This window comes from Pelophylax lessonae (assembly GCF_965119305.1).
Source record: "Pelophylax lessonae genome assembly, chromosome: 1".
Lineage (NCBI taxonomy): Eukaryota > Metazoa > Chordata > Amphibia > Anura > Ranidae > Pelophylax > Pelophylax lessonae.
Genome location: NC_138768.1, coordinates 820,069,261 through 820,095,320, shown reverse-complemented (window position 1 = coordinate 820,095,320; position 26,060 = coordinate 820,069,261). Strand labels below are relative to the sequence as shown.

General features: G+C 42.9%; 1 protein-coding gene across 1 annotated transcript in view; it reads left to right on the top strand.

Moving 5' to 3' along the window:
* The window catches only part of RMND5A (required for meiotic nuclear division 5 homolog A), a 61,410-nt gene extending 35,829 nt beyond the window's left edge, over nucleotides 1–25,581 (top strand). Inside the window, exons 4-9 of the mRNA XM_082243329.1 lie at nucleotides 8,398–8,498; nucleotides 8,814–8,980; nucleotides 13,092–13,257; nucleotides 15,141–15,243; nucleotides 16,717–16,871; nucleotides 25,037–25,581. Coding sequence (XP_082099455.1) covers nucleotides 8,398–8,498; nucleotides 8,814–8,980; nucleotides 13,092–13,257; nucleotides 15,141–15,243; nucleotides 16,717–16,871; nucleotides 25,037–25,100 — 756 coding nt within the window. The 3' untranslated portion in view covers nucleotides 25,101–25,581. The remainder of the gene's footprint in view (nucleotides 1–8,397; nucleotides 8,499–8,813; nucleotides 8,981–13,091; nucleotides 13,258–15,140; nucleotides 15,244–16,716; nucleotides 16,872–25,036) is intronic.
* The last annotated feature ends 479 nt before the right edge of the window (nucleotides 25,582–26,060 follow it).

Sequence of the window (26,060 nt, the reverse complement as noted above, 5' to 3'; positions counted from 1 at the left end):
CCACTACTGTTGTATGACTGTAAAAACTTAAAAAAAAAAAAAAAAAAGTGCACATGTCCATTTCACTTATGTAACGGAGCCCTATGCTGCCCACCAGAGTAAGAGGGCTGCCTTTTTGTTTCCTCTCTGGCCATTTTTGATTCATTTCAGTTTTTTGTGAATGTGTCTAATAGAGAAGAGGGATGATTTGGTTTTATTTTATTGGTATATCTACTAATCTTACAGATTATGCTAAGGTACCAAGAGCTGAGGATACAATTGGTTATCTTGTTTCCCGAAGGCCTGATTTACACCTGCCTGTTAGGGGAATGTGCACAAAATCTTGTGTTTCTGAAAGTGTGCCAAAACTCATATTAATTTTGTGATGACATCCCAAACTGGAGAGTGGGTACATCAATTTTGCTTGCCTGATCCTCTGCTCCCGCAGGCCCTTCTTACCCTGCTACACTTGTCCCTAAAGCCTCTACTCCCCTGCGCTCTGACAATCTAAGGCCTATTGAAATCTTCAAAACCAATGCTGGGTTCCAAGCCCTGTATTGGAAATAAAGATGCCAAAGGAAAGTCCACTGCTGGAGTTTAGGGGAGCGCTGCCTTTGGAGACAGTAGAGGATCTGGTAAGTGCTTTTCCTGTCTCTGGACAGAAACCAGCAGTTAAGCCTTGCAGTTTGGACACAGCCATCCTGCAAGGAGGGTCTTTGTCACCCCCAAAGTTGTACTTTAAACCACTTAAAAAAATAGTTCTCTTTGTCTGAGAATAGGATTAACAAACACAGGCTAAAGTTCACTTGGCTGCAGCCTAATTCCAGGCAATGCTGTTTGTGTAATAAACCATGTTACACATTGTTGGGCAAAACATCTGCTTGTGAGCCTATGGCTCTCAATCTTTGTCACAAACTTGGTTATATATTATACAGTATATATCATACATTTCTTTTTTTTTTTTTTTTTTTTTTTTTTTTTAGATTATCACATGTTAATATAAATCACTGTATATGTCAAAAACATGAAGCAGTGTTGCTATTGATTATATGATTCACTTATGTTCTCTAATGCTTCTGAAAGAGATAAATTCAGGTATGGATATTTTTACATAGTTACATTATAATTACTTACAGCTTGGGCCAATGTAACTATGAATATTTCATACCTGTGGTATCTGTGTGGAAGCTGGAAATCTAAGGCAGGCACCTCTACTACATAAATGGCTCCTGGGTCCCATGCTGCTTTTGAACATCGTAGGTTGCTCGCTCGGCACAGACGCCATTCAGAGAATGCTTTGCATTTTCTCAGTGAAGTCAAATCGGTTCTCTAAATAATTGAGAGGTGTAAATCGGAAGGACACTGCCCACCTCTCCACCGCATTCAATCAGAAAACTTCTTTCCATTCATTGAGAAAATGCGAAGCATTTCCTGATTGTTTTTTTCAGTACAGGCACCAATCTTCTGTGTTCACAATGCAACAGGGCAGCTACTTAGCATGGGACCCAGAAGCTAGCGGCAATTCATGTAGTAGCGGTGCTTGCTTCAGTGATTTTTTTTTTTTTTTTTTTTTGCTTCTCAGGTGGGATCAACTTTATATGGTATGGTATACATTTTAGTTAATTAGTGAATCAATCTTATCTATGTACAAATCCATACCTGGAATTCCTCTTTTAACGACTTGCAGTCCGGCCATTATGCTTAAAAGGGCAGCTGGCTTACCCTTTAAGGGAGCGTGTTTAAACTCCCTTAGCGCTTTTCACTTGTGCATGCTCTCTAGGGCGCTCCCTGTAATCACCATGTTCTTTGTACACAGCAGGTAAAGGGCCAGTGGAATTGGCCCTGTATCTTGCAGTCACTGTGACCAATCACAGCAATCCCATATGTAAACACAGGCTGCATGTTTCAGCCAGCACTCGGTTTCCTGTCACACAAATAAGCCGTGAGAATTTTGGAATATCAAATCTAATTTTGTTACTTTTTTACATTTTCTGAAAAGTTGTGGCAAAAAAAATTACAGCTAAAAAAAAAAAAAAAAAAAAAAAACTCCTCATGCTCCTATACCCTGGAGCGTCTACTTTGGTAATTTTAGGGTGGTATTTGTACTGTCCTGGCATTTTAGAGCCTAAAGAGATGATAGGCCGTCAGAACATCATGCCTTATCAAATTTCAAATGTGTGTGTGTGTATATATATATATATATATATATATATATATATATAGCAGGGGTGTCCAACTGTAGCCCAAGACGACTATGAATGCGGCCCAATTCACACAGGCGGTGCGCCCGACGGACTCAGTTTTGCTCAGCAGGGATCGATCCGCAGATTCCTGCTGAGCAGACGGATGACAGCTCCGTCTCCGCTTATTTTGCAGAGGCAGAGCTGTCTGATCCCTGCTCTCCTCTATGGGAGATGGGATGAAAACAGACCGCCTGTCCGTTTTCATCCAATCTTATCCGATCCTCCAGATGGATGGAAAATAGGGTTTCCATCCGTCCGGATCTCACGGATAGGATCAGATTGGATAGCAGCGGGTGTCAGCAGAGATGTATCCGCTGCTCTATAGGGCAACATGGAGCATCCAACCGGACTAGACCGAATCGGAAAGTCCGCGTGAAAGGGGTCCTACTTAAAGATGTTGGGCTCTTTCACACGGGCGGTCCGATCAGATCCGCCTGTCAGTTTTTGAGGCGTATCTGATCGGATCCTCCATGCAGCTCTATGGGGCAGCGGATGTCAGTGGAGACACCTCCGCTGACACCCGCTGCCATCCGTATCCGATCCTGTCCGTGAAATCTGGACGGATGGAAGCCCTATTTTTCCATCCGTCCAGGGATCGGATCGGATGAGAGCGGACAGGCGGTCCGCTCTCATCCGATCCCCCATAGAGAGCAGTGGGGGCTGTGACACCTCCCTCTCCGCACTGCAAGCGGAGACGGAGCTGTCATCCGCCGGCTCAGCGGGGATCGCGGATCGATCCCCGCTGAGCAGCACGGATCCGCCTATGGAGGCGGACCGTGTGAAAGAGAATGTGTGTGTGTGTGTGTGTGTGTGTGTGTGTTTGTTGTTTTTTTTTTTTTTTTTTTAATGCGTTTTACAGTTAGTGAACACACGTAGAAAAATTTGACAGTGTCTCTTTACTGGACTTTTATAAATGTTCTCTTCCCAAAGAAAAATCTCCTACTGTTCATAACCACATCTTAATAATGTCCTCCGTTTTCAGCACCACTTATATTTGTGAGCGACTATTTTCAAGGATAAATCACATGAAGGGCAAAATTAGAACCAAAATAACTGATGAGCATCTTGAGAAATCATTGAGAATTACTACTCCATCCATCAAACCGGATAGTGATGTGTTGGTTATCAAAAAAAAATATATCGTCAAATATCTCACTAGTGTGCTAAAAAAAAGAAAAAAAGATGTCGACCACTTATTTTTACCACCCTACCAACTGCATTTCTACACTTAGACTTAAGAAAACCTGTAGTGAAAGTAATATGCTGCCTGCTACCACTGACCTCCTAATGGAAATAATAATGTCTGGTTGTTTTGCTGGTCCAGATTTCTTTATTATACCCAGAACAGTTAAACTGATCATATGTTGTGACTTTGCTTTTGCAGGCTGATAACACAAAACCTCTAAGTTCACAGCAGCATTGTGAGCCTGATAGGTTTGACCATTGAGCTTCCTATCAGTTTTGCAGGAAGCATGGGTGGACATGATGATCAGCCCAGTAGTCTTGCCCTCTTTGCGTTTTTATCAAGTTTCACCTCTGTCCTATATCTGTGATGTACCAGAGCCTTTTTTTTGCCCACTGAAGTCTTGTTAATTGACAACTGAATGAGGGGGTGGGATTGGTCAACAAAAGGTTGAGGGGCATAACCAGAATTTAGGCATCAAGGTCCTATGTACAGCATAGGTCTTGGAGCCAAGAGAGGAAATAAGCATTTTTTAATCACTGGTCAATAGACAAAACATGATTGTGTACATATGTGGCCACAGATCAGCGATTAATGTTCACTAGAACAAGTGACTGAGCGTGCCAGACCCTATAGGGATCTGCCTGTGTAATCACATCAGATTATATGGCAACAGTTGGCACTTCAGAGCTCCTTACCTCAGACTGATTCATAAAGAATACTGACAATCTTTACAAATAAGCAAAGTCACTCACAGGCTTATTGTCAAAATCCTGCAGCATAGGAAATAAATCCACAGCTTTCTCGCAGGGTTGGAGGCAAGGTCCATGGTATGGTGAGTGATGCTACCCCCTGTGTCCCTGGGACAGTCCTCTGGGGGGGGGGGGTGATGTGGGCCCACTCCTGGGGATGTCAGAGCTGCGGTCTCTGTGAGGTCCCCCCTGGCCGGTCTGGATGGATCCCGCCTCTCTACTCCTTATGGGGGCGCTTTAGCGGTGCCAACTGCATGGGGGGGTGTAGGGTTACTAACTTGTCCTGGGGGCTTCCTTTAGTGGATTCCCACGGTGGCCAGGGTCCCTGGGCTCCTGCTTGGCGGCTGCTGTTTTCGGCCGCCATTTTGGTAAGGGCAGCCTGGCTGCATCGAATTAAGGGCAGCAGCCATTTTATTTGCCTTTGGCGCCGTTTTCCGGCGCCATCTTGGATGTGGGCAAGCCACATTATGAGGGCGGCAGCCATTTTCCCTGTGCTTCCCTATACTTTCTATTGGCAACCATTTTTGTGGGGCTCAGGGCACTTCGGCCTCTAGTGATGTTTGGTCACTTCCTTCAGCCATCTTTCAGCTGCAGAAGAAGCGCGGAGAAGTGGTTTGTCTTTCTCTCTGACACTGTGTGGTTTTTTTTTTTTTGTTTTTTTTTATAGTCTTTTGGGGGCATGCCCTCAGACGCACTTGCTTATTCAGTTAGCTGTTTCTATTAAGAGGGACTTCAGCAGCAGCTCGGGACCGCGGTGCGGACCGCAGTCGCTGATTTAAAGGGCCATTGCTCCTTTTTTTATATCTCTGCCAAAATGGAGTCCCAGGGTGAAAATTCCCCACTGATCTTGTATGTGCATCCGGATCGCCTTCCCTGACTTCTCTATCTGCAGCCTTTGCAACTTTGGCGTCCAAAGTTGATCTTGTCATGTCACAAGTTCATATTCAAAAACGGCCAATGCCCTCTGTCTTCTGATTCAGAGCTTGATATGGTTGCCACAGACAACGCCCTCCCTGAGGGATCTCCGTCCTCACACTCAGGCGGTGAGCAGGATGAGCACTTGTTCGCGCCTTCAGGGAGACTTTGCTCATTGATGAGCCCACCCAGTCAGGTACGCGGGTTGTCTTCGGCTCCCACACAGCCCAGAAGTCGGGTCAGGTTTTCCGCTGCCCTGAGGAGTTTCACGATTACGTGAAACGAACAGTGGCATTGCGTTAAGCATGTGCTGGCGGTGCCCACGCGTTTTCAACGCCGTTATCCCTTTGCGGACCCGGCTTCTAATCGCAGGAGGTGGACCACACTATTTCCAGGTTGAATAAATCCCTGGTGTTTGAAGACCACTTTCCCGCCACATGTACTTGGTGGTGGGCTCGCTCCTCAAGCCTGTGTTCGTGTCCGTGCTGGTTTTCTCAGATGGTTACGGAATGGATCAAGGTGCTTAAGCGCACCTTGCTGGTGGAGTCAGTTCCCCCCGACTCTCATCGAGCTCACGATCCACATGGCCCAGGCCATGGTGTATCTGTGTGTCGTGGCCCTGGATGAGGCTCCCCTGGTCGCACGGTTGTCTGCAGTGGGGATTGCCCTCCGCCGCATGGTTTGGCGATCCCGTTTGCACAGTTTCACACAAGGACTCTGTAAGCGGAGATTCTTGCCAGATGGAACAGGAATCCACAATCCTTGGACAGGATGTTATGTTTGAGCCATCTCACGAGGTCAGAGCTTTCATGGTGGCTTCTGTCGCCCGCTTTGAGTCAGGGCAAATTTTTCTGCCCCTGTTGTGGACGGTGATCACCATGGATGCCAGCCTGACTGGGGTGGAGTACTGGACACCCTGTGTGCCCAGGGGATGTGGTCGATGGAGGACTCCTCCTTGCCGATTAAATTTCCTGGAGCTCAGGACGATCAAGCTCTGCCTGCTCCATTGGGTGACAAGGTTGCACGGGGTCGCCTAATTCTGGTTCAAACAGACAATGCCACGGTGGTGGCTTACATCAATCACCAAGGGGGCACCAGGAGTGCCCGGGCGGCCTAGGCAGTGGCTGAGATTTTGACTTGGGCCGAGGCACATGCTCTAGCTATCTCCGCGGTTTGAGTCATCAGTCCTTGGATCAGGGGGAATGGTCCCTGCATCCGGTGGGGTTTCGTCTCCTGTGGGCCCGGTGGGGGACTCCGGGCGTGGATCTGTTCCCGTCCCGTCTCAACAAAAAGGTGGAAAGGTTCATGGCCGGGGCCCGAGACCCTCTGGCGGACGCCACTGATGCGTTTGTGGTGCCTTAACACCGGTATCAGCTGATTTACGCCTTTCCCCTGATTCCAGGTTCCTCCGAAGGTTGGCATTGGTACGGGTGATTCTGGTGGCCCCAGACTGGCCTCGTCAGTATTTGGTACGCAGACCTCATAAGGATGGTTGTCGAGCCTCCCTGGCAGCTGCCTCCGATCTTCCATCCTGCTTAACGGTCTCTGGCTTTAATGGCTTGGCTGTTGAAAGCCAGGTGTTGAGAGACAGAGGTCTCTCTGAAGCTGTCATTCCTATCTTGCTGAGAGCTCTGAAGGCTACCTCCCAGGCAGATTTACCATCGTACCTGGAAGGCGTACATTGCCTGGTGTGAGTCGCAAGGGTTGCATTCTCGCTCCTTTTTGGTGGCGAGGGTCTTGGCCTTCTTGCAATAAGGTGTGGAACAGCGTTTGGTGCTGGGTCCTATTAAAGGTCAGGTGTTGGCCTTGGCCATTTTCTTACAGCGTCCCTTGGCGACTAATTTTCCCTGATTCGCACCTTTTTTCATGGGGGCTGTCATCTGGCTCCTCCATGGAGGGCTCCTTTGCCTCCATGGGATCTGAATTTGGTTTTGTCCATTTTTCAACAGCTTCCGTTTTTTAAAATCTCAGAGAAATATCTCTGCCTGTGTTGTCCCAGAAGGTTGCCTTTCTGGTGGCTATCACTTCTGCTCACAGAGTGTCTGGCTTGGTGGCTCTGTCCTGCTGTTCGACTTATCTGGTTGTTCATAGGTATAAGGTTGTTCTGCGACCCAACCAGTCTTTTTCTCCCTAAAGATGTGTCTGCCTTCCACCTCCAATGAAGATATTGTTTTGCCTTCACTTTGTGCGAAGCCCAAGCATCCCAAGGAATTTGCTTTGCATTTGTTGGATGTGGTATTTTGGGCGATCAGGGGATCAGGGTTTACCTGAGGGCTGCGGAATTTCTTAGGAAGTCTGATTCTCTGTTTGGCCTTCCTGAGGGACCTGGGAAGGGTTTGGCTGCGTCCGCTGCAACCATTTTCAAATGGTTCAGACTGACTATTGTTCAGGCCTATTCACTAAAGGGTAAGGTTCCTCCTTTCCTTGTGAGGGCACATTCTACTAGAGCCCTGATTGCCTCTTGGGCTCTTCGCCATCAGGCTTCTGTGGCTCAGGTGTGCAAAGCGGCATCCTGGTCGTCTGTGCGCACTTTTACAAAATTCTACCAGATGCCGTGTTGGCATCCTCGGATGCTTCCTTTCGACGCAACGTTTTCCACACTGCGGTCTGTTGAAGGGACATGTTTGTCTCTTCTTGGGGTGAATTTTTGTTCTGGGGTTAGCTCCTGTTGAGCTTCTGTTGCCCCTTTTGCCAGAGTTTTTTTTTTTTTTTATGAAGTTTCACTACCTAGCCTGCTCCTGCAGAGGGCACCATTACCCAATAGTGAAGAATTTTGGAAGGGCTGCATTTGTCAGAGGACTCAGAAAAGAATTTTGCGGTAAGTTCTTACAAAAATTCTCAATTTTTTTCAGCCACTGCATTTTTTGGAAAGGGTCAGGGACTTTTTGCGTAAAAAAAAAAAAAAAAAAAAAAAAAAAAAACTATGCTTTTTTGGTTCAATAGACTTCAACGGAGAAGCTGCAGAAAAGCATGTAGTGTGTTTTTTGCAGCGTTTTTGCTTTTTTTTTTTTTTTTTTTTTAATGTGCCCGACAACCAGTTGGCCAAAAAAATCAGCATAAAAAAAAAAAAGCCTAGAAAATGTAAAATCTCATGTGCAAAAAACAAAATGCACTGCAAAAACGGATCAAAAGCAAACTGGATAGGTGTGAACTTATTTGTAGAATTAATGGAAAAGATTGAGGTATCCTTTATGAATCAGCCTCGGGTTAAGCCGCTCTGATGTTTCTAACGGTAGGGATAATGACCACTATCAAGACCCTATATTAGGACTTTTCCAGCATGTTTGTGGCCTGCTAACTTTTTTACTTTGTTTCTCTTTTTCAGGAAGCCGGTCTCTCAATAGATGCAAGCCAAAAAGAGCCATTTGTGGAACTTAACCGAATATTGGAAGCATTAAAAGTTCGAGTTCTCCGACCAGCCTTGGAGTGGGTATTTTATGAATTTCATGTATGGCACTTATCCAGTCCATATGATAAAATGTTACTTCCAAAATCGTTCTATATGCTTTCAAGTATATTTCTTAGTTTTTTTTTTTTTTTTTTGTATTTCTTTTCCCTTGCCCTTTTCTATGCAGTGTAAGCTATGCATTCTCCCTTTTCCAAAGAGCAGAATTCTCCTATAAAGTCATTTTGAAAAATCTAGCAGGAAGATTGTAAATGGAGTTAAAAGTATATATATATTTTTTTTTTTTTTTCTTGAAGTGCTCCTATTCATTTTTTTTTTTTTTTTTTCCCCCTCAGGTGGGCAGTGTCAAACAGGGAAATGCTGATGGCTCAGAACAGCTCATTGGAGTTCAAGCTACACAGGTTATACTTTATTAGTTTATTGATGGGTGGAGCTGCCAACCAGAGGGAGGCGCTGCAGTATGCCAAAAATTTCCAGCCCTTTGCTTTAAATCATCAGAAAGGTAAATCTATAATCCAAAATTTGTTCCTCATGTGTTTTGTAGAGCTTATTTAAAAGACCAGTACACTTGGGTTGGGGGTTTGCTGCATATGATTAAGGTCCTTCACATGAACCCTCTTTCTGCCAAGCTAGTGTTGTCCTTTTCATTGGCATGAGAATATTGTACTTCTATTACTTTGCCTTTTAAACTGGTTCATCACAGTGAGATAGCGCTTCTGTGCTTGGACCTGTTCATGGCTGTTCATATTTATTTAAATGTCATGGCTTTCTTTTGTCAGACAGATTCTTTGTGGTCACAGAAGGGCAAGACTGCTTATGTGGCCAATATTTCTTGTTGGATTACTCAGACCATAACTAGGGCTATTCTGGATTCTAGATCTTTCACCAGATCTTCTCCAAATATCCCAAGACTAGCAGTCAGAGGCAGCAGTGCCTTAGATCTCATAGTGTAGAAGTGTAGATATACAACTAAGGCTGTAGGACAGGAATGCCTAGCCCCCCCCCCCACTTACATACCTTTTTAGATTAGAACATAGAAAATCTACCTTCGGGTCCACTTAAAGTGAAAGCTGAATTGTAATGTTATTTGGGATGTCGTGGAGAAAGGATTGGAATATCTTGTCAGGTTTTTATTGCTGATTAAGATTTCACTTTCCCTTCCTGTCCTTGTGACAACATTGTGACCATGAAGGGGAGAAATTTTATTTTTATTCTAAAGGATTTTCCCTTTTTTTTTTGTTTGCATAATGAATATAAAATACTAATTTATTATTTCTCTTTCATTCATTGACGGACACAACTCTTCATCTTCTTGAACAAAGGGTTATATTGCTCCCTACAGGAGTAGGACACTAGTCAGAGCAAAAGCTTGAACACACCTATGGGGCAGTCTCTGGTGGTATACTCCCACTTCCTGCTATAGGTATTCAGTTTTTTTTTTTCTGCCAAGTCACGAGTAAGGACCTAGTTCCTTGCTGGGATCTCTGGTCCTGGCAATTTTTTTCTTTTTACATGGAATTTTTTCCTCTTTTATTTGTTTCTGTGAGGGCTACAATCAAGTGTCGGACTGGGCAACGAACTGGATAATATAGACCCTTAGGGTCCCCTCCCCCCAGTCTGGCCAGCAAGCGCGTGCAGACCACAGCTCCGCGCTAGGTCTGCAGCGACATAGCCCCACTGGACGGGGGCTGGCCTGCGAGTTAAACATCTTGTGACGGCGCATATGAACTGGCCTGGGCCTGAGTCGCAGCCTTTTTTCCTCCTGCCCAACAGCACCCACAGTATGATGGAGCAGTATCCTGTCCATAGCTGTGCCCACCCTGTTCCTGGTGGGGTAAGTAGCTGTTCCCCCCACTACCCCTGGAGGGTTTTGGGGTGGACGAGGCCCCCTCCCTGGGATAATCGGACCCTGGGTTACCACCCCCCCAGTCCCTTTAAAATTTGGTCACTGTGGGTCTTTTGCCCCCCTCCCCCCCCCCCCCCCTGGGGTGAGTTTGAGCTGGCTGTTGCCATGTGCTCTTAAGGGGGGCTGGTTTAAGTTGTTGCTGACTGGGTTTTCCTGGGGCACAACGGGGGTTTGAGCAGGGTTCCCTGCCACCCTGGGGGTTAGTGACTAGGGCAGGGATGTCCCCTGGGCTCCCTGTGGCGGTTGTTGGGCTGGGGGATCCGATAGGTGGTCCATTGTGGGCCCTTGGCCGGGATCCCCTTTGGGGGATCGCAGTCGGCGGCCTTCCCTGATTATGTTTCTCGGGGTGCGATAAGTATATGGAAACCCTACTGGGTCTGCGTCCACGCACCCTGAGTGCTCAGATAGTGAGGATGATTTCTCTGCTCCTCTAGCCGTGCTTAAATAGGCATTGGGGAATGCACTGTTTGGGTCAGTGCGTGAAAAATAGAGGTTGCAGCTGATGGCGCGTCGGAGGCACCTGTTCCTTTTGGCACCCATAGGCCCTCCAAAGCGGCAAGGGTGTTCCTCTTTCCACTTACCTTGACAACATTGTCACAAAACAGTGGGGTGTCCAAAACGCAGTGGTTGGGAAGCGTTTTTTGCTTGCCGTATCCTTTTGAGGATTAACTGCATACAGGTGAACGGCTCCACCTGTAGTGGACTCACCGGTTTCCCCCAGGTCAAATTGAGCTACCTTCATTCCGGTTGAGGAGTCCCTGGCCTTTACAGGTCCAGCTAATAAGAGGGTGTAGGTTCTGGCCCACCATATGTGGCTGGTTCAGCCATAAAGCCGGTAATTACTATTGCCCTGTAGTCCCAAACTCTGGCCGAGTGGGCTAAGCTTTTACGCCGGGACCTGGAGGAGAAGCCGCTCCACCATGCCTTGGTGAGGCTTGCTGATAAGTTGGTCCAAGGGCTACAGTTTGTCTGTGATGCCTCTTTGGATGACGCTCACCTGCTTTCTAAACTGTGTGTCAGCAGTGGTACGGTGCATTATCTGGCTGAAATGCTGGTCTGCAAACCAGGCTTCTAAAAAGGCCTTGTCTGGTCTTCCATTCGTGGGGGATCGCCTGTTTGGAGCTTCCTTGGATGACATCAAGGGCCTCACAGTGGGAAAGTGTACTCTTCTTCCTCAGGTTTCCAGGGGTAAAGAGTCCTGTCGCAGATAAGGACCCTCCTTTTTCGTCTCACAAGCAACTTTTCGTCCCTCAGGGTCTCAAGGGATCCAAGCCCTTTTGGGCCTCCGCTGGGGGTTCCAAAAAGTCTTGGTCGGGCAAACCATGAGCAGGTGCTGCCAGACCTGCGGACAAAAATTCCTCTGCATTAAGGGGAGCCTACACACGTATCTGGGGTGGGGGGTACGTCTTTGCTGCTTTCCAGGTCAGTGGATCTCCCTGATCCAGGACAAGTAGGTCCATGTAGTCATTCGCTCTGGCTACAAGATCGAGTTTCGATCATATCCTCTGGAAAGGTTCTTCTCTTCCAGCCTGCAGTTATCCCCAGATCACTTAAAGGATCTCTATGGGGCGATACAAGATTTGTTACTTCAAGGTGATTGTTCTGGCTCCAAAGTCGGAAAGTTGTACAGGTTTTTACTCAAACCGGTTTACAGTTCCCAGGAAGGAGGGCAAGGTGCACCCAATACTGGACACCACGCTTTGTGCGGGTACAAAAGTTCTGCATAGTCCATGCGCATGTTGGTGGCGTCCCTACATCATGTCGATTTCCTCGCCTCCATCGACATCAAGGATGCCTACCTTCACATCCCAATATGTGTTGCCCATCAGCGTTTCCTCTGCTTTGCCGCGGGCGAGGAGCATTATCAATTTGCGGCATTACCCTTGAGTCTTGCTTCCGCTCCTTTGGTCTTCGTGAGAGTGATTCACTCACTCCAAGGGTACCCCCGAGCAAGCACCTCAGAAGCCAGGGCTCATAGTCTGTAGGCATCGTCAATGAACATCAGAGAAATGGATTTTACAAAGATCAGCTGTTAGTTATTCATGAAGAAACCTTTTTCCCAAAGAGAAAAACTCTTTTGCTGTAACTGCAGTGTTAGCTGGAATTTGCCTTCAATTTGTTAGTGTATCTAAATCTGCTAGTCCATCCCCTCTCCCCAGACTGACAATTCTGCTGTCCAAAGGTGCCCCCTGTGCTCCCTCATCTAATGATTGGTAATCTGATATATTACATTTTTGGTTTTGGATTTTATACCGCATTAAGTGTATAAATGCTAAGTAATGTGTACATGTAACTATCTGGTACCTTGTAGGTTACCTCTCATATAGATTACAATACTTCCCATGGCAATGCCTTCTTCCTTCCAGAGCAAATCAGACCAAGCCATCTTTGCTCAGGCACTGTGGTTTCAGCATCCACTCCCTTAACCGAGATGCTGGCTCAGAAATGGTACCTGTACATTTCTTGACTGTTCAGATGTCTGACACAGATCCGCCCCTGCTGCAGCATCTTACCTTGTGACTAGCTACCAGGTTACATTGTTGCGGAGTGCTTTTAAATAATGAAAGGTGGAACTTTGTTTTTTTAAAAGGTATACTGTATATTATGACACAGATTATAAAATAAACTTACTGAAAGGTCATCTTTATGTGTTACTTAATATTATCAGTTGTGTCTTTAATAATTCTGTTTGTCTGTGTGCTGTTAGACATCCAGGTGCTTATGGGAAGCTTGGTATACCTGCGACAAGGTATAGAGAACTCGCCTTACGTTCATCTGTTGGATGCCAACCAGTGGGCAGACATCTGTGACATCTTCACCCGAGATGCCTGTGCTCTGCTGGGTCTTTCTGTAGAATCTCCTCTCAGTGTTAGGTAAATATTATTATTATTATTATTATTATTATTATGTTATTTTAACTTCTTACTGACCTGGAGTAGTTTTATGCCACCATATTCATACCTCCCAACATTTTGAGATGGGAACGAGGGACACCTATTAGCAAACTTATGTAGGCATAGGACACCCCTCCTGCCACACCCTCTGAAAGGAAACCAAATACCAAAAAAAAATTGGTTAAACTCACGAGTGCTTCTTTTACCACTACTATTCCTTTATATTGGCTTCTGAAATTTAGTGCATTTTATATACAACTATACAGATCAGACAAAAATGAGGGACAAATGAGGAGGAAACTTTGTTCCAAATTAGGGACAGTCCCTCGAAATCAGGGACAGTTGAGAGCGATGCATGTTGGAAGGGATGGGCCAGATTTTTTTGATAGTCAGGAGGTGGGGGGTCAAATTATGAAACTTTCAGCCGCTTCTCTGTAACAAGTGGTATTAAAGCTGAACTCCGGGAATTCAACCACTTTGTAAAGTGTGCTGGCATACAACAAGTTAAGTCTAATGAGGTCAGGATTAACCAGGGAAAAAAGGTGCGTCCCTTTTTAAATCTGGTGCAAAATAAATGTAAATGTGTAAAATGCATAAAGAAATAAATCCATGATAAAGACAAATGCAGGCTTATAAATTCAATATTAATATGCTTGTGTTACTTTTATTGAACAAGCATTCATGAGTAATGGTATGGTGATCCTGTGCAAATAGGAAAATACTAAAAAGAAAATAAAAACCTGAAGTTTGCAGCCTCCCTTAAATACTTCTCACCCAGGTGTGAAGTATGAAACAAATAATGATAAAGTGTATGGGCGCTACTTCTAATATATGCTGATCTATGCGATGTAATATATTTGACACTAGTATGTGATGTTAGATCTGTTATGGATAAATATTAGGGTGCTAATGGTGTGACATACGGCAAATATATATATATAATCTCTATATATCACACTTATGCATACACAGCATACAATATATTCTAACTTTAAAGTGCTCTTGTGCTCAGTGCCACAATGGTATATTAAATGAATAAATAATTATGTGATATCAAAACCTGTGAAATGGTGAATTTCTCCTATGATTGATAAAATACAAAAATATAATAAATAAATAAATTGCTGCAGTGTTATATGTGAAAAATAGTGATAAATAAATACTATAGATAAATAAGTTCTTCCGGGTATGAGTGCGTTCCAAAGCGCGGAACCACTCTAGCGGAAGTGACGGAGTGACGTACGGTCCTGCTCGACGCGTTTCGTCAGCATTGACGTCATCAGGAGCCACCATATTAGAAGTAGCGCCCATACCCTTTATCATTATTTAAGCATTCACAAGTGCCTCCATGGAAAGCAGCTTCCAGTAGGGGCATTGGACAGGGAGGAGGGGCCAGGAGCGCCTCCTGGGGACCTGAGAAGAGGCGGTTTGGGACAGCTCTGTGCATTTCCCTTCCTCACTGTCCAGTGCCCCTATGGGGCACTCGTGCGTGCTTGCTCCCGAGCGCCGCTAATGCGACCATTGACAGTGGGATTTAGACAATATTTTCTTGTCCTGGAGTTCAGCCAACCAACAACTTCCCTGCAGTGGACAGGTGTTACTTTAGCAGTATTCAGTTGTGTTTGGTGTTGGCCACTGTAATTTGCAATGCGTCAACTCTTCCTGATCGTGTTGAAGGTTAGCCTGTCCTCTTTTGCATTTTCCTATTGGAACAGCTCTGGTTGCTTGCACTAAATGCGTGTCAGTTTAGCAATTTAGTTTTCTATTAACAGTTGCGTGTATTTTTATGGGATATAGATGTATATTTATTATTTCATGCATGTTATGACCGTTGTTTTTGTTTGTTACTTTATCCTGTTTAGCTTCTCTGCTGGTTGTGTGGCACTTCCAGCCTTAATTAACATAAAAGCAGTAATTGAACAACGGCAGTGCACAGGAGTGTGGAACCAAAAGGATGAATTGCCAGTGAGTACAATTTATCCCTCCTAAGGAAGAATACTACATATATATATATATATATATATATATATATATATATATATATATATATATATATATATATATATATATATATATATATATATATATATATTCAGAAATGTCCACTAAATTCTACAGCATCTTTGTGTTTTTAGAAAAAGATCACTATTGATATATTACTCTGTGTTCAGCATTCGTCCCATCTTTAAGAATTCATTTCCTTTAGTTTTCCCAGGCACTTTTGCATATTGTGATGAGCTGCTTCACTAGCTTCCTGTGAGATTCCCCCACCCAGTATGCATTGCAGATCTCTGTTCAGAGCCCAGTGGCCAATCACACTTGTTACTGAGAACTGCTCTGATTGGATACGGCTGCAACACAGCATCGTTTTTTATCCTCTTGCCTTCTGAAAGATTTACCTCCATTACCCCCCCAAGGGCATTTTTTGCTTTTTGGCACTGAATTACTTCAACTGACAATTGTGTGGTCATTCAATTCTGTACACAAATTAAGTTTTATAATTTTTTTTTTTTTTCCCCACAAATAGTTTTTTTGTGGTATTTGCTCACCACAGGGTTTTTTTTTATTTTTTGCACTATAGAGAAACTATTAGAGAAAAAAGACCGAAAATTTGGAAAAACGTATATATTTTTTAATTTGTTATAAAGCGTATGCAATAAAACATTTTTAAAAAAAATCATATTTCTTAAAAAATTTAGACCAATATGTATTTTTACATATTTTTGGTAAAAAAAAGTCCCAATAAGCATAAATTGATTGGCTTGCATGAGAGTTATAGCGCCTACAAACTATGGTGTATATATCCTGGAATTTTTATTTATTTTATACTGGTAATGGTGGTGATCAGCCACTTTTAGCGAGACTGCGATAATATGGCAGACTAACTGCCACTTGACACTTTGTGGGAACCAATGATGCTTATACAGTGATCAGTGCTTAAAATATGCACTGTCACTGTACTAATGACACTGGCTGGGAAGGGGTTAAACATCTAGGGAGATCAAGGGGTTAAATGTGTGCCTAACAGTGCTCGGTGCTTTGCAGGGAAACAAAAACTTGCACATTCCCACTGGCGGGACAGAGCTCTGCCTAGTTTACATTCACAGAGCTCTGTCCTGTCATCCTCTTCAGCGATCAATCATTGGCTTGGACCGGCTGATTGGCTTCTGCTTGTGCCACGCCTGCTCCCCCCTACTCAGATCACTTACTAGATACATGATCCAGCGCAGGAAAGCCACTCTGCCACTGTACACCTACGTGAGGCGTTTGGCAAGCAGTTATACTACTGACGTTGCTTGCTTTTGTGGTATAGTGCAAAAAAAAATTGTTCAAACGTTTTTTAAAATTTTATTTTGACATGAATATGTAGCAAAACATAGTGCACGTTTTCAGTGGTGTTTTTTTTTTTTTTTAACTTTGTTCATTTCTTTTTCTCAGATTGAAGTGGACCTTGGCAAGAAGTGCTGGTACCATTCTATATTTGCCTGTCCCATCCTTCGTCAACAAACCACAGACAATAATCCTCCTATGAAACTTGTTTGCGGACACATAATATCCAGAGATGCTCTAAATAAAATGTTCAATGGTAGCAAGTAAGTGACTTTATATCATTCCAGCATGTGCTTGGTGCTGCTCACAGGTCCTTTGTAGGTGTAGAGCTGTAATAAAGGATTAAAGAATAAGTTCATCTTTAGAAAACCTGTTACATGTCACCCTATTCAGGGTGTAACATGTCGAACAGACCGGCCCCCTCTCCCTGATCTGAAAGCTAGCAGGGACCTTCTCCCTTCCCCCTAGCTGTCACCATTTAAAAAAAATGTCGCCAAGCTGGGCTCTGCCTGCCTGGCCACGTCACTCATTCAGTGTCCTGTGAATGGTAAACTACAAGGTTCAGCAGTCTTTGCGGCTGTCAGCTTGTAGTTTTCAATGAACTACCATGGCGCTGTGAGTGCTGTGGTAGTTCATTGAGTCTTCCTGTCAGAATGTATTGGTTTCCTCGTATGAGCAAGCCAAAACACTGACAGATCTGCAGGAGTCCTCCATTGCACCAGCCATCTGCTGGCGGGTGCGATGCTTTACAGGCTCTTGCAACAAAAAAAATAATAAATGCACATTTACCTACAAAAATAGGTTCCAATGTTTAACCTTTCAGCTATGTGGATTTAGTGCAGTAATTTAAACAACTCAAAAGTAGTATAAAAATACATGGGTCAGCCATAACATTATGACCACCTACCTAATATTTAGTATGGCCCCCTTTTGCTAAAACAGCCCTGACCCACTGAGGCATGGACACCAAAGTAACCTCTACATAAATGGCAGGACCCAACGTTTTCCAGCAGAACATTGCCCAAAGCATCACACTGCCTCTGCTGACTTGCCTGCTTGTACTGCATTCTGGTGCCATCTCTTCCCCAGGTAAGTGACGCACACGCACCAGGCCATCCACATAATGTAAAAGAAAACGTGATTCATCAGACCAGGCCGCCGCCTTCCATTGCTCCGTAGTCCAGTTCTGATGTCCATGTGACCATTGTAGAAGCTTTTGGCTGTGGACATGGGTCACCATGGGCTTCACAGCCCCATACACAACAAACTGCGATGCCAATTTTTTTTTTTTTTTTTTTCTGCTTTCACCACATCAACTTCATAGACAAACTTGTTCACTTGCTGCCTAATCTATCCCACCAATTTTCAGATGCCATTGTAACGAGATACTCCCTTATACCTGTCATTGGTCATAATGTTATGGCTGATCAGTGTATATTACAGGCATATATAAATAAAGGAATTTACTTAGCTTTTTTTTTTTAAAGATGTATTACAGATAATAAAATAGATAAATATTGCATTATTCAAATCCGGGGGAGTCTGTAGATTCATCAAAATCTCCTGGAAGTGACAGTCTTCTTTCCCCAGGCACTCTGTCCTTCTTAGGCCCCTTTCACACTTATGCGACTTGTCATGGGATTTGGGACTGCAAAATCGCATGACAAGTCATTCTCCATTATTTCCAATGAGCCCCATTCATATCTGTGCGACTTGAAATTGCACCGACTTCAAAGTAGTCCCTGCACTACTTTTGGCATGATTTTGATGCGTTTTGAGGAAAAGGCATTATAAGCCCACTCAAACTTGCGGCAACAGTCGCGTCAAAATCACTGTAAAATCGTGCGACTTTGAAGTCGCACAAGTGTGAAAGGGGCCTTAGTCCTGGGTGAGCTCAACTAGTCTTTGTTTTATACCAATATACATAACTGCCTTAGTGCAGGGTCCTTGACTAGTTAAAGTGGCAGTAAACTCTGCTTTTTTAACTTCTCACTATAGGTAAACCAATAGCTTGTAGGTACAATGAACATCTCCTAAACATGCACCGTTTAGAAAATATTCGGATGTATGCATTCTAAACATGCATTGTTTAGGATAAATTAGGATGTGTAGCAGCGGGTGACGTTACCGGTGCATGCGCACCGTGGTCTGAATGGCCGACACACTCGAGTGTGCTGCCCATTGAGAGTTCTGTGCCATGACATCTGCGTGCATACATAGGAGTGACAACATTGTGGCTTGGCCATTCAAATGCCCCGAGCCCACAAACCAAGAAAGAAGTCTGGGTGAGGATTGAATCTCTTTCAGCGATGATAGTGCATTGCTGGAGGAATCCCTTTTTACGGGTAAGTCTTTTATATGTGCTAGTATGCGATGCATAATGGCATATTTTGCCATTAGCTTGCAGGGGACCAATTTTTTGGGGGTTACAGTTTATTACTGCTTTAAAACCCTATTTTCCTCAATCAATCAATGGTGAAAACAAAAAGGAATGTATTGACAGATATGGTAAAGTCAGAGGATCACAGCTAACAAAATAGCCTTAGTGCCGGTTCACACTAATACGACTAGTCGACTTGGTCAGCCTGGCAAGTCGTGCACCGTCGCGGTCATTGAGTAGCACAGAACCGGTTCTAATAGGAGCAACACAAGTTGCTCCGACTTAGAAAAAGGGTCCTGTACTACTTCGGGGCGACCTGGAGGCGACTTGCATTGACATTCATTTTATGAAGTCCATGGAAGTCGCGCTGCACGCGACTTCACAGGTCGCCCCCTAAGTTGGAGCGACCTAGTGTGAACCGGCACTTCTAGAATAATGCACCTTTTACATAGGGACAAAGGTGCATCAAAATGATTTCCTTTTAAAGCGTATGAGACCGAACGTGGATGTAAACCTGATTCATGAAATTTGACCTAAGCAAATATATCTGTAGTGTTTTCTTATCTCTCTCCAAAGCCCTAAGTCCAGTGTCGTTCTGCTGCTCAGTTCTTCTGCTAGCATGATAACTTCTGACAAGTTCTCCAACAACCGAGCTAAAACTAGCCTGAAATTTGTGTCGGGGGTTGGTGCTATAAATAGATTAGCCGTTTGTAAGGCTGCTACCTGGGCACTACTTTTATGAAGTTGTACCAAGTGGATATTTAGGACTCTGCAGATGGGACATTTAATCGTTGGGTTTTGTGGGCTGCTGTGTGAGGTTCTAACTTGTTTTGGTTTGATTGTTTTGAGCCTGTTGGCTTGTTGCCCTCCCTACATATACAGTGGTTTGGGACATCCCTATTCTAATGAATATGAAGGTTCATTTTCTCCTGGGATGTTTTTAAAGATAAATTTAATAATATAAATTTTCTTTCTCAATGTTTTTATCTTGGAGGGGATCTTTCCCTTTTTCATTTGTTTCATGGCTTGCTACAAAACTGGGACTGTGACTGAAAGTGTCCAGTCACCTGAGGGTGGCAGCATAACCTTATTAAAATGCATATGTAGATACCCCATGTCCTGTGATACTTGTACTCCAAGAATAGGATTTTACAGATAAACCAAAAATCCCATTTTTGCAGTTTTAAAACTGTGAAACAATTGTTTAACATACCAAAAGGGAGCAAAAAAATTAGAAGCTTGTGTTTATGGTTTACATATACTTTAAGAATATTGATAAGCTTGGAGGTGTTATGGAATATTTTAGGTCATGGATTCAGTAAGAAAACAAGCATTACAGAAGTAATGTGAAAGTAAAGTAATTGTGAACCTCCACCTTGTAAAAAAAAACCCATTCAGTTTAAAATAGAAATGAAAGGCAAAACATTTGTGTATACATTTAAAAACCATTACAAATATTTTTTTCCTCTTCTTTTTTTAGAAGTGATCACATAACCTCTTATTCTCAGGTGCTTTATGGCGCTTTTCCACTGCATGGAACTGAACGGTTCGGCTCGCTTTTGTGCTTTTCCACTGCATGGTACCGCATTGTACGGTGTAGGAACGGTTCGGTACGGTACGGCGGCGCTTTTCCACTGCATGGAACCGAACGGTACGGCTCTAAAAAACAGTACCACCTCGATTGTGGTTCCAAGAGGTACCATAGCCGGTACCATATCCCACAATCCTTTGCATGCAGTCACTACTAGCCACTGATTTGGTCAGAGAATCATTATCCCACCCACTTAACTTTAGTACTACTTTAGTGGAAAAGCAAACCATACCATACCGTACCGTACCAAAACGTTCCAACACCGTACCATGCGTACCAGCAGTGGAAAAGCAAACCGGGCCGAGTAGAGCCAAGCCGGTACTTGCAGTGGAGCCCATTAGGGGCTGAGGGGAAGAGAAGCATCAGTACACTGATTTTCCCACTGAATGGCCCTGCAAGAGTTTGTTAGCACAAGTCTGGAGAAAACTGACCGCGGTGTGCTCTTATTCCTAGAGTGGTCAATTGTTAGAATAAATGCAGAGGGATTGGCAGGAACACCAGGGATTTCACACAATGGAAGCAATACAAAGAGAACAGGATACTTTTTCATAAAGTGCAGTGCATGGTGCAACAGACTCATATCAGGAATATGATTTTTTTTTTTTTTTTAATCTACACTCCTAGAATGCCACAGAATATGCAGGAGCTATAAATCTATGTTAACAGTTTTAGCTGCCAAATAATTATTTGCAAGTCTGTTCAGCCAGTGTTAACACTTTTGTCAGAATCTGGAATCCCCCTTTTAAAATAAGAGAGCATCCAAATCTCTGTTCCTCCATCCTTCATAGTATAGTACCCCTTGTTACTCATTCACAAAAACCGTAAATGGAAACGCCAACACCGTGGAAAAAAGTGGATGTTTTTTTTTTGTTGTTTTTCTTTAATTATGTCCCCTGATGTAAATCCGAGGTCAGTCCTGTCAAGCCATTGAGATCCACATAAAAAAAATTCTGAGTGAACCTTCTGCGCACTGCTTTACACCCTTTCTAGAAAACTTTACACAAAACAGATTTTTAGTTCACATACATTGCAATACATATTTAAGCTGCCAACTACATCAATGTAACCCCCCCCCCCCCCTCTGGCCAGTCGTTACTCTACTCTGCAAAATGCAAATGCTCCAGTGAATATAGTGCCAATATGTGGCAAGTAGACAAGTTGTAGGAGAGCTACAGGTTCAGATCTTGCCACTGACTTGCACTTCAATAGAAATAGGATGACCCTGTGCTCAAATCCAAATAGCTTATATGTATATTTAACCAATCTGGTGCTAAGAAGTTGTGACCACATGTTAACACTTAGCACGCTGTTATACCACCTTTTCTAACAAACTTTGCACAAAAACAAGGATTTTTAGTTCCCATAGATTGCAATACATTAGATTCACATACCGGTACTTCACAATGAGTGACACCAAACTGTGTTAACTCACCTCCACGAAAACTGGCTGAATGACAATAGTTCTTTACTGCTACTCCCATTGCAAATGACTGATGCATATTTTCTCAGGTACATCACCCAGGATCACCACTGGCTAGTTTTCCTGTTCACAAAACAGCAAACTGCCTGGGTTCAGGTTGAACTCCTTGTCAACACGAATTTTAAGTTCATCCCAGTTGTTGACAACTCAAAATTGTGGATTTTCCTTCAGTTTCATTCCCATTGACAAAGAGAAATGGAGAAGGCAAATCTCCCTAAAAAGAAGGTGGAAAATAAAAAGTCCTGCCTAATTATTAAGCCTCTGTTCTATCCAATAGGACAGCATCTAGTGTGAGCAGCACAGGTCTACATACCAACCCTTTATACCTTATTTACAAATGATTAAGTGCAAATCCATATTGTAAAAATATAAAATAACAATCGCGTAAACATATTTCATGAAAGTGCTAATCAAATTCATACTCTATAAACCACATAAATTGTCTGGTATATTTTTCCATACAAAATGTGCAAGTATAGATAAAAGTGCTAGTGCAAAAAATATGTAGTGCACTGTACTTGATGCCGCAAAAAAATGTGTAAACCGCAAGATCGTATCTACAAAGTGCTTTTTGTGACAGTCTTTGGGCTCCAAAATTTAAAAAAAAGCTCAATGTAAAGTCCCAAGTCCTCCAATTCTGTGCAGTATGCAAAAACAATATGAATCCACCAAAGTGTTCCTCCACAACGTAGTGCAACACCCAAATATGAATCCATCACTGCTCTCACTAAATCAAACTCACCGGAAAACAAGCTAAATGACTCCTGACGATCACTGAATCCACTCAGCGTCCTTGCCCCGCATGCCAGTTTGTGCTTGCTGTCCGTGGACTGACTGAAGACAAACGAGCAACATAGCTGAGTGTTTTTACCCTAGTGTCGTTTGGACACTTTAAACATATGAGTAGAATATTTACTATTTTAAATAAAAACCTGTTTTTACAATCTTACACAATGGGAGCCTCCTTGCTTCTTTTTTTTTTTCCTACATTGAATGCCATAGCATATGAGAAGTGATACAGATTGAAGCCTAATTCTGGAGAGGAGTGGATTCCGCGTTCGCTGGGAGTCATTTAGCTTGTGTTCTGGTTTATAGTCGGACCAGCCTATTGTTCCGGTGAGTTTGATTTAGTGAGCGCGGTGACAGATTCACATTTGGATGCTGCACTAAGTTATGGAGGAACCCTGTGATGTATTCATATTGTTTTTTGGTACTGCACAGACCTGGAGGACTTGGGACTTTACTTTGAGATTTTTCTATTTTTTGAAGCCCAGAGACTGTCACTAATAGCACTTTATACTATATTAATGTTTGTTATGATTATGATTGATTTGTTATGCAATAGTATATCAGACAATTGATGTGGTTTATAGAGTATATATTTGATGCATAAGCACATTCATGATATATGAAAAAGAAACTGGTGTCTGAGGGTACCCTAGGCACCACATCTCCAAATAAAGCAAAATGGTTGTAGTGCTAGATCCGGGATTTTAAAGGTGGCAGATGCAAACTATAGTATAAAAATCTATTTTTATTATAATCATTAAAAATATTGAATCAGATAAAAACAAACATTCATGAACAAGTTATCCATACAGTACTGTTGCAATATGTTCATCTCTACATGTTTCGCCAGACTATGGCTTCTTCGGGAAATTTTGCTAGAGTATTGCATAACAGTTCACTACAAAAGAGCAATATATTCATACACAAATATATCAATACAAGAATGTCAATCTACATTACAACAACAAATCATGGTATATTTGTAAAAAGATACACCCAAAATTGATGGAAAGAAATCCAATAAAATATGTCCTATAAATCTCACAAGGAAAGAGTGAGCAGATTTATAATACATATTTTTTGTTGGATTTTTTTTTTTAATCAATTTTGGGTGTATCCTCACCCCCCTCCCCTCAGGAGGCTGGTTTGTCATATGGTCCTGGTTTCCCCTCTGCGGTCACTGATGTCCCGGTGCAATATAGAATGTTGGATTCCAAATAGTCATCTATTTGTTTATAGTAATCAAGATGAAAGGGATCCTCCCGGTTTACCCATAAATATGTGTGCTCATTCATATTATGGGTTTCAATTACCCGGATCTGAACAGCACATACCATGATTTGTTGTTCTAATGTAGATTTATTGCCATTCTTTTATTGATATATTTGTGTTTAATATATTGCTCTTTTGCAGTGCACGGTTATGCAATACTCTAGTAATATCTCCTGAAGAAGCCATAGTCTGGCGATACGTGTAGAGATGAACATATTGCAACAGTACTGTATGGATAACTGCTTTTATAAATGTTTTTATCTGATTCAATATTTTTAATGATTATAAAAAACTTTATTTTTATACTATATTTTGTGTCTGGCACCTTTAAAATCTCGGATCTACCTCTTCAACCATTTTGCTTTCATGATATATGTTTACACATTGATTTTGTTATTTTATATTTTTATAATATGGATTTGCACTTAATTATTTGTAAATAAAGTATATAGGGTTGGTGTGTAGACCCGGGCGTCTCCCAATAGATCTGTCCTGTTCCAATTAATTTTTATCGATTGCCTGAACAGCAGCTGTCTGAACAGCAGCTGTCTATCAGACCATTCACATTCAGTATATCTATCTGAGGTATAATTTTTATAGTCTGTTCTATACAAAACTACAAGCTTTGGCTTTAGATACACTTTAAACCATTGACTGGTGGGGGCTCCAAGTGACAATATCCTTACCAGTCAACAGCGGAAAGACTGGAGGACTGGCCTTCTAACAAGAAGCAATATGTTCTAAACCAGCTAATGCATAGTAGCTAATCAGAATTATTTTGTTGATCTGTAAACTGAAATCTATGACTGCTATGGCTTACTGTTCTCTCCTGTTTGTAAAACCTTATTGAACAAGTTATTTTGCGGAGTCTGCAATATGCTTTATAACTCAATACTTAAAATTTCTCTTCCTGCAGATTAAAATGCCCGTATTGCCCGATGGAGCAGAGTCCAGGAGATGCTAAGCAGATCTACTTCTGAAAACAGGGACTTGTTCCTATAGTGTTGGATGGCCGCATGGGTTTTTTTTTTTTTATACGTGCATTTGAGAAAAGACGGGAAGATAAAATGTTTCCCATGTTCCTAGAAATGCAGAAAACCAAGATCCTCCTGAAAGCCAATTCCATCAAGACACTACTGAGATGTAAAATCCTGGCAAAAAAAATACCTTGAACGAACCAGGAATCTTCCTGTCCCCGTGGTCTCCATACCTGACCAGTCACCATTACTGGTCAAGTCATGCAGGTTTTTGTACTTGCTAAGCAAAAGATTATGTAAACATATTTTTTTGTTAACTCCCAAAATACTTTTTAACCTCTCCTTCATTCTTAAGTAAGTTGTTTAGGTAAAACATCAAAGTTCTCTCCGTACGCTGCAGAGAATTAATTTTGTGGTCTGATTTGTGCATTTAGCTCAAGCAACGGTCATCTCAAGCTTAGGCAGCTTTATACAGACTGTCTGATGTGCTTCATGCTGAAGGCGGACCAGTCTTAAACTGGCCATTGACAGTTCGAATCTTGGCCGGTTCAGCAGGGACCAGCAGAAAGTTGAACCATGTATGTCAACTTGGGTGCAACCAGCCACTCTGATTTTACTTGCAAGTATTGCTAGCAGCTATTGTAGCCACTAGCAGTAATCGCTGTGTTCCCCCGCCGGGAGAACACAATGGCTCCATGGGAGGGATTTCTTCATTAACACTTAATGTGGTGTTGGAGGAATCAAGCGATTTTTCTTTCCTGTAACCCATGGTTGCTGGAAAGAAAATCACTCCATCTATGGCCGGAGGAGGATGGTGGAGAAGGCTATCAGACAAGTTTCGAAGTATAGGCTAATCGCTGTTCTTCAGATAAGCTGGAGACAGGAGCTGTCTGTTGTGCTCTTCCCCACTGCATTCAATTGAACACGTAGACTCGGGTAAGCTGAGCATATATGTTTAAAGAT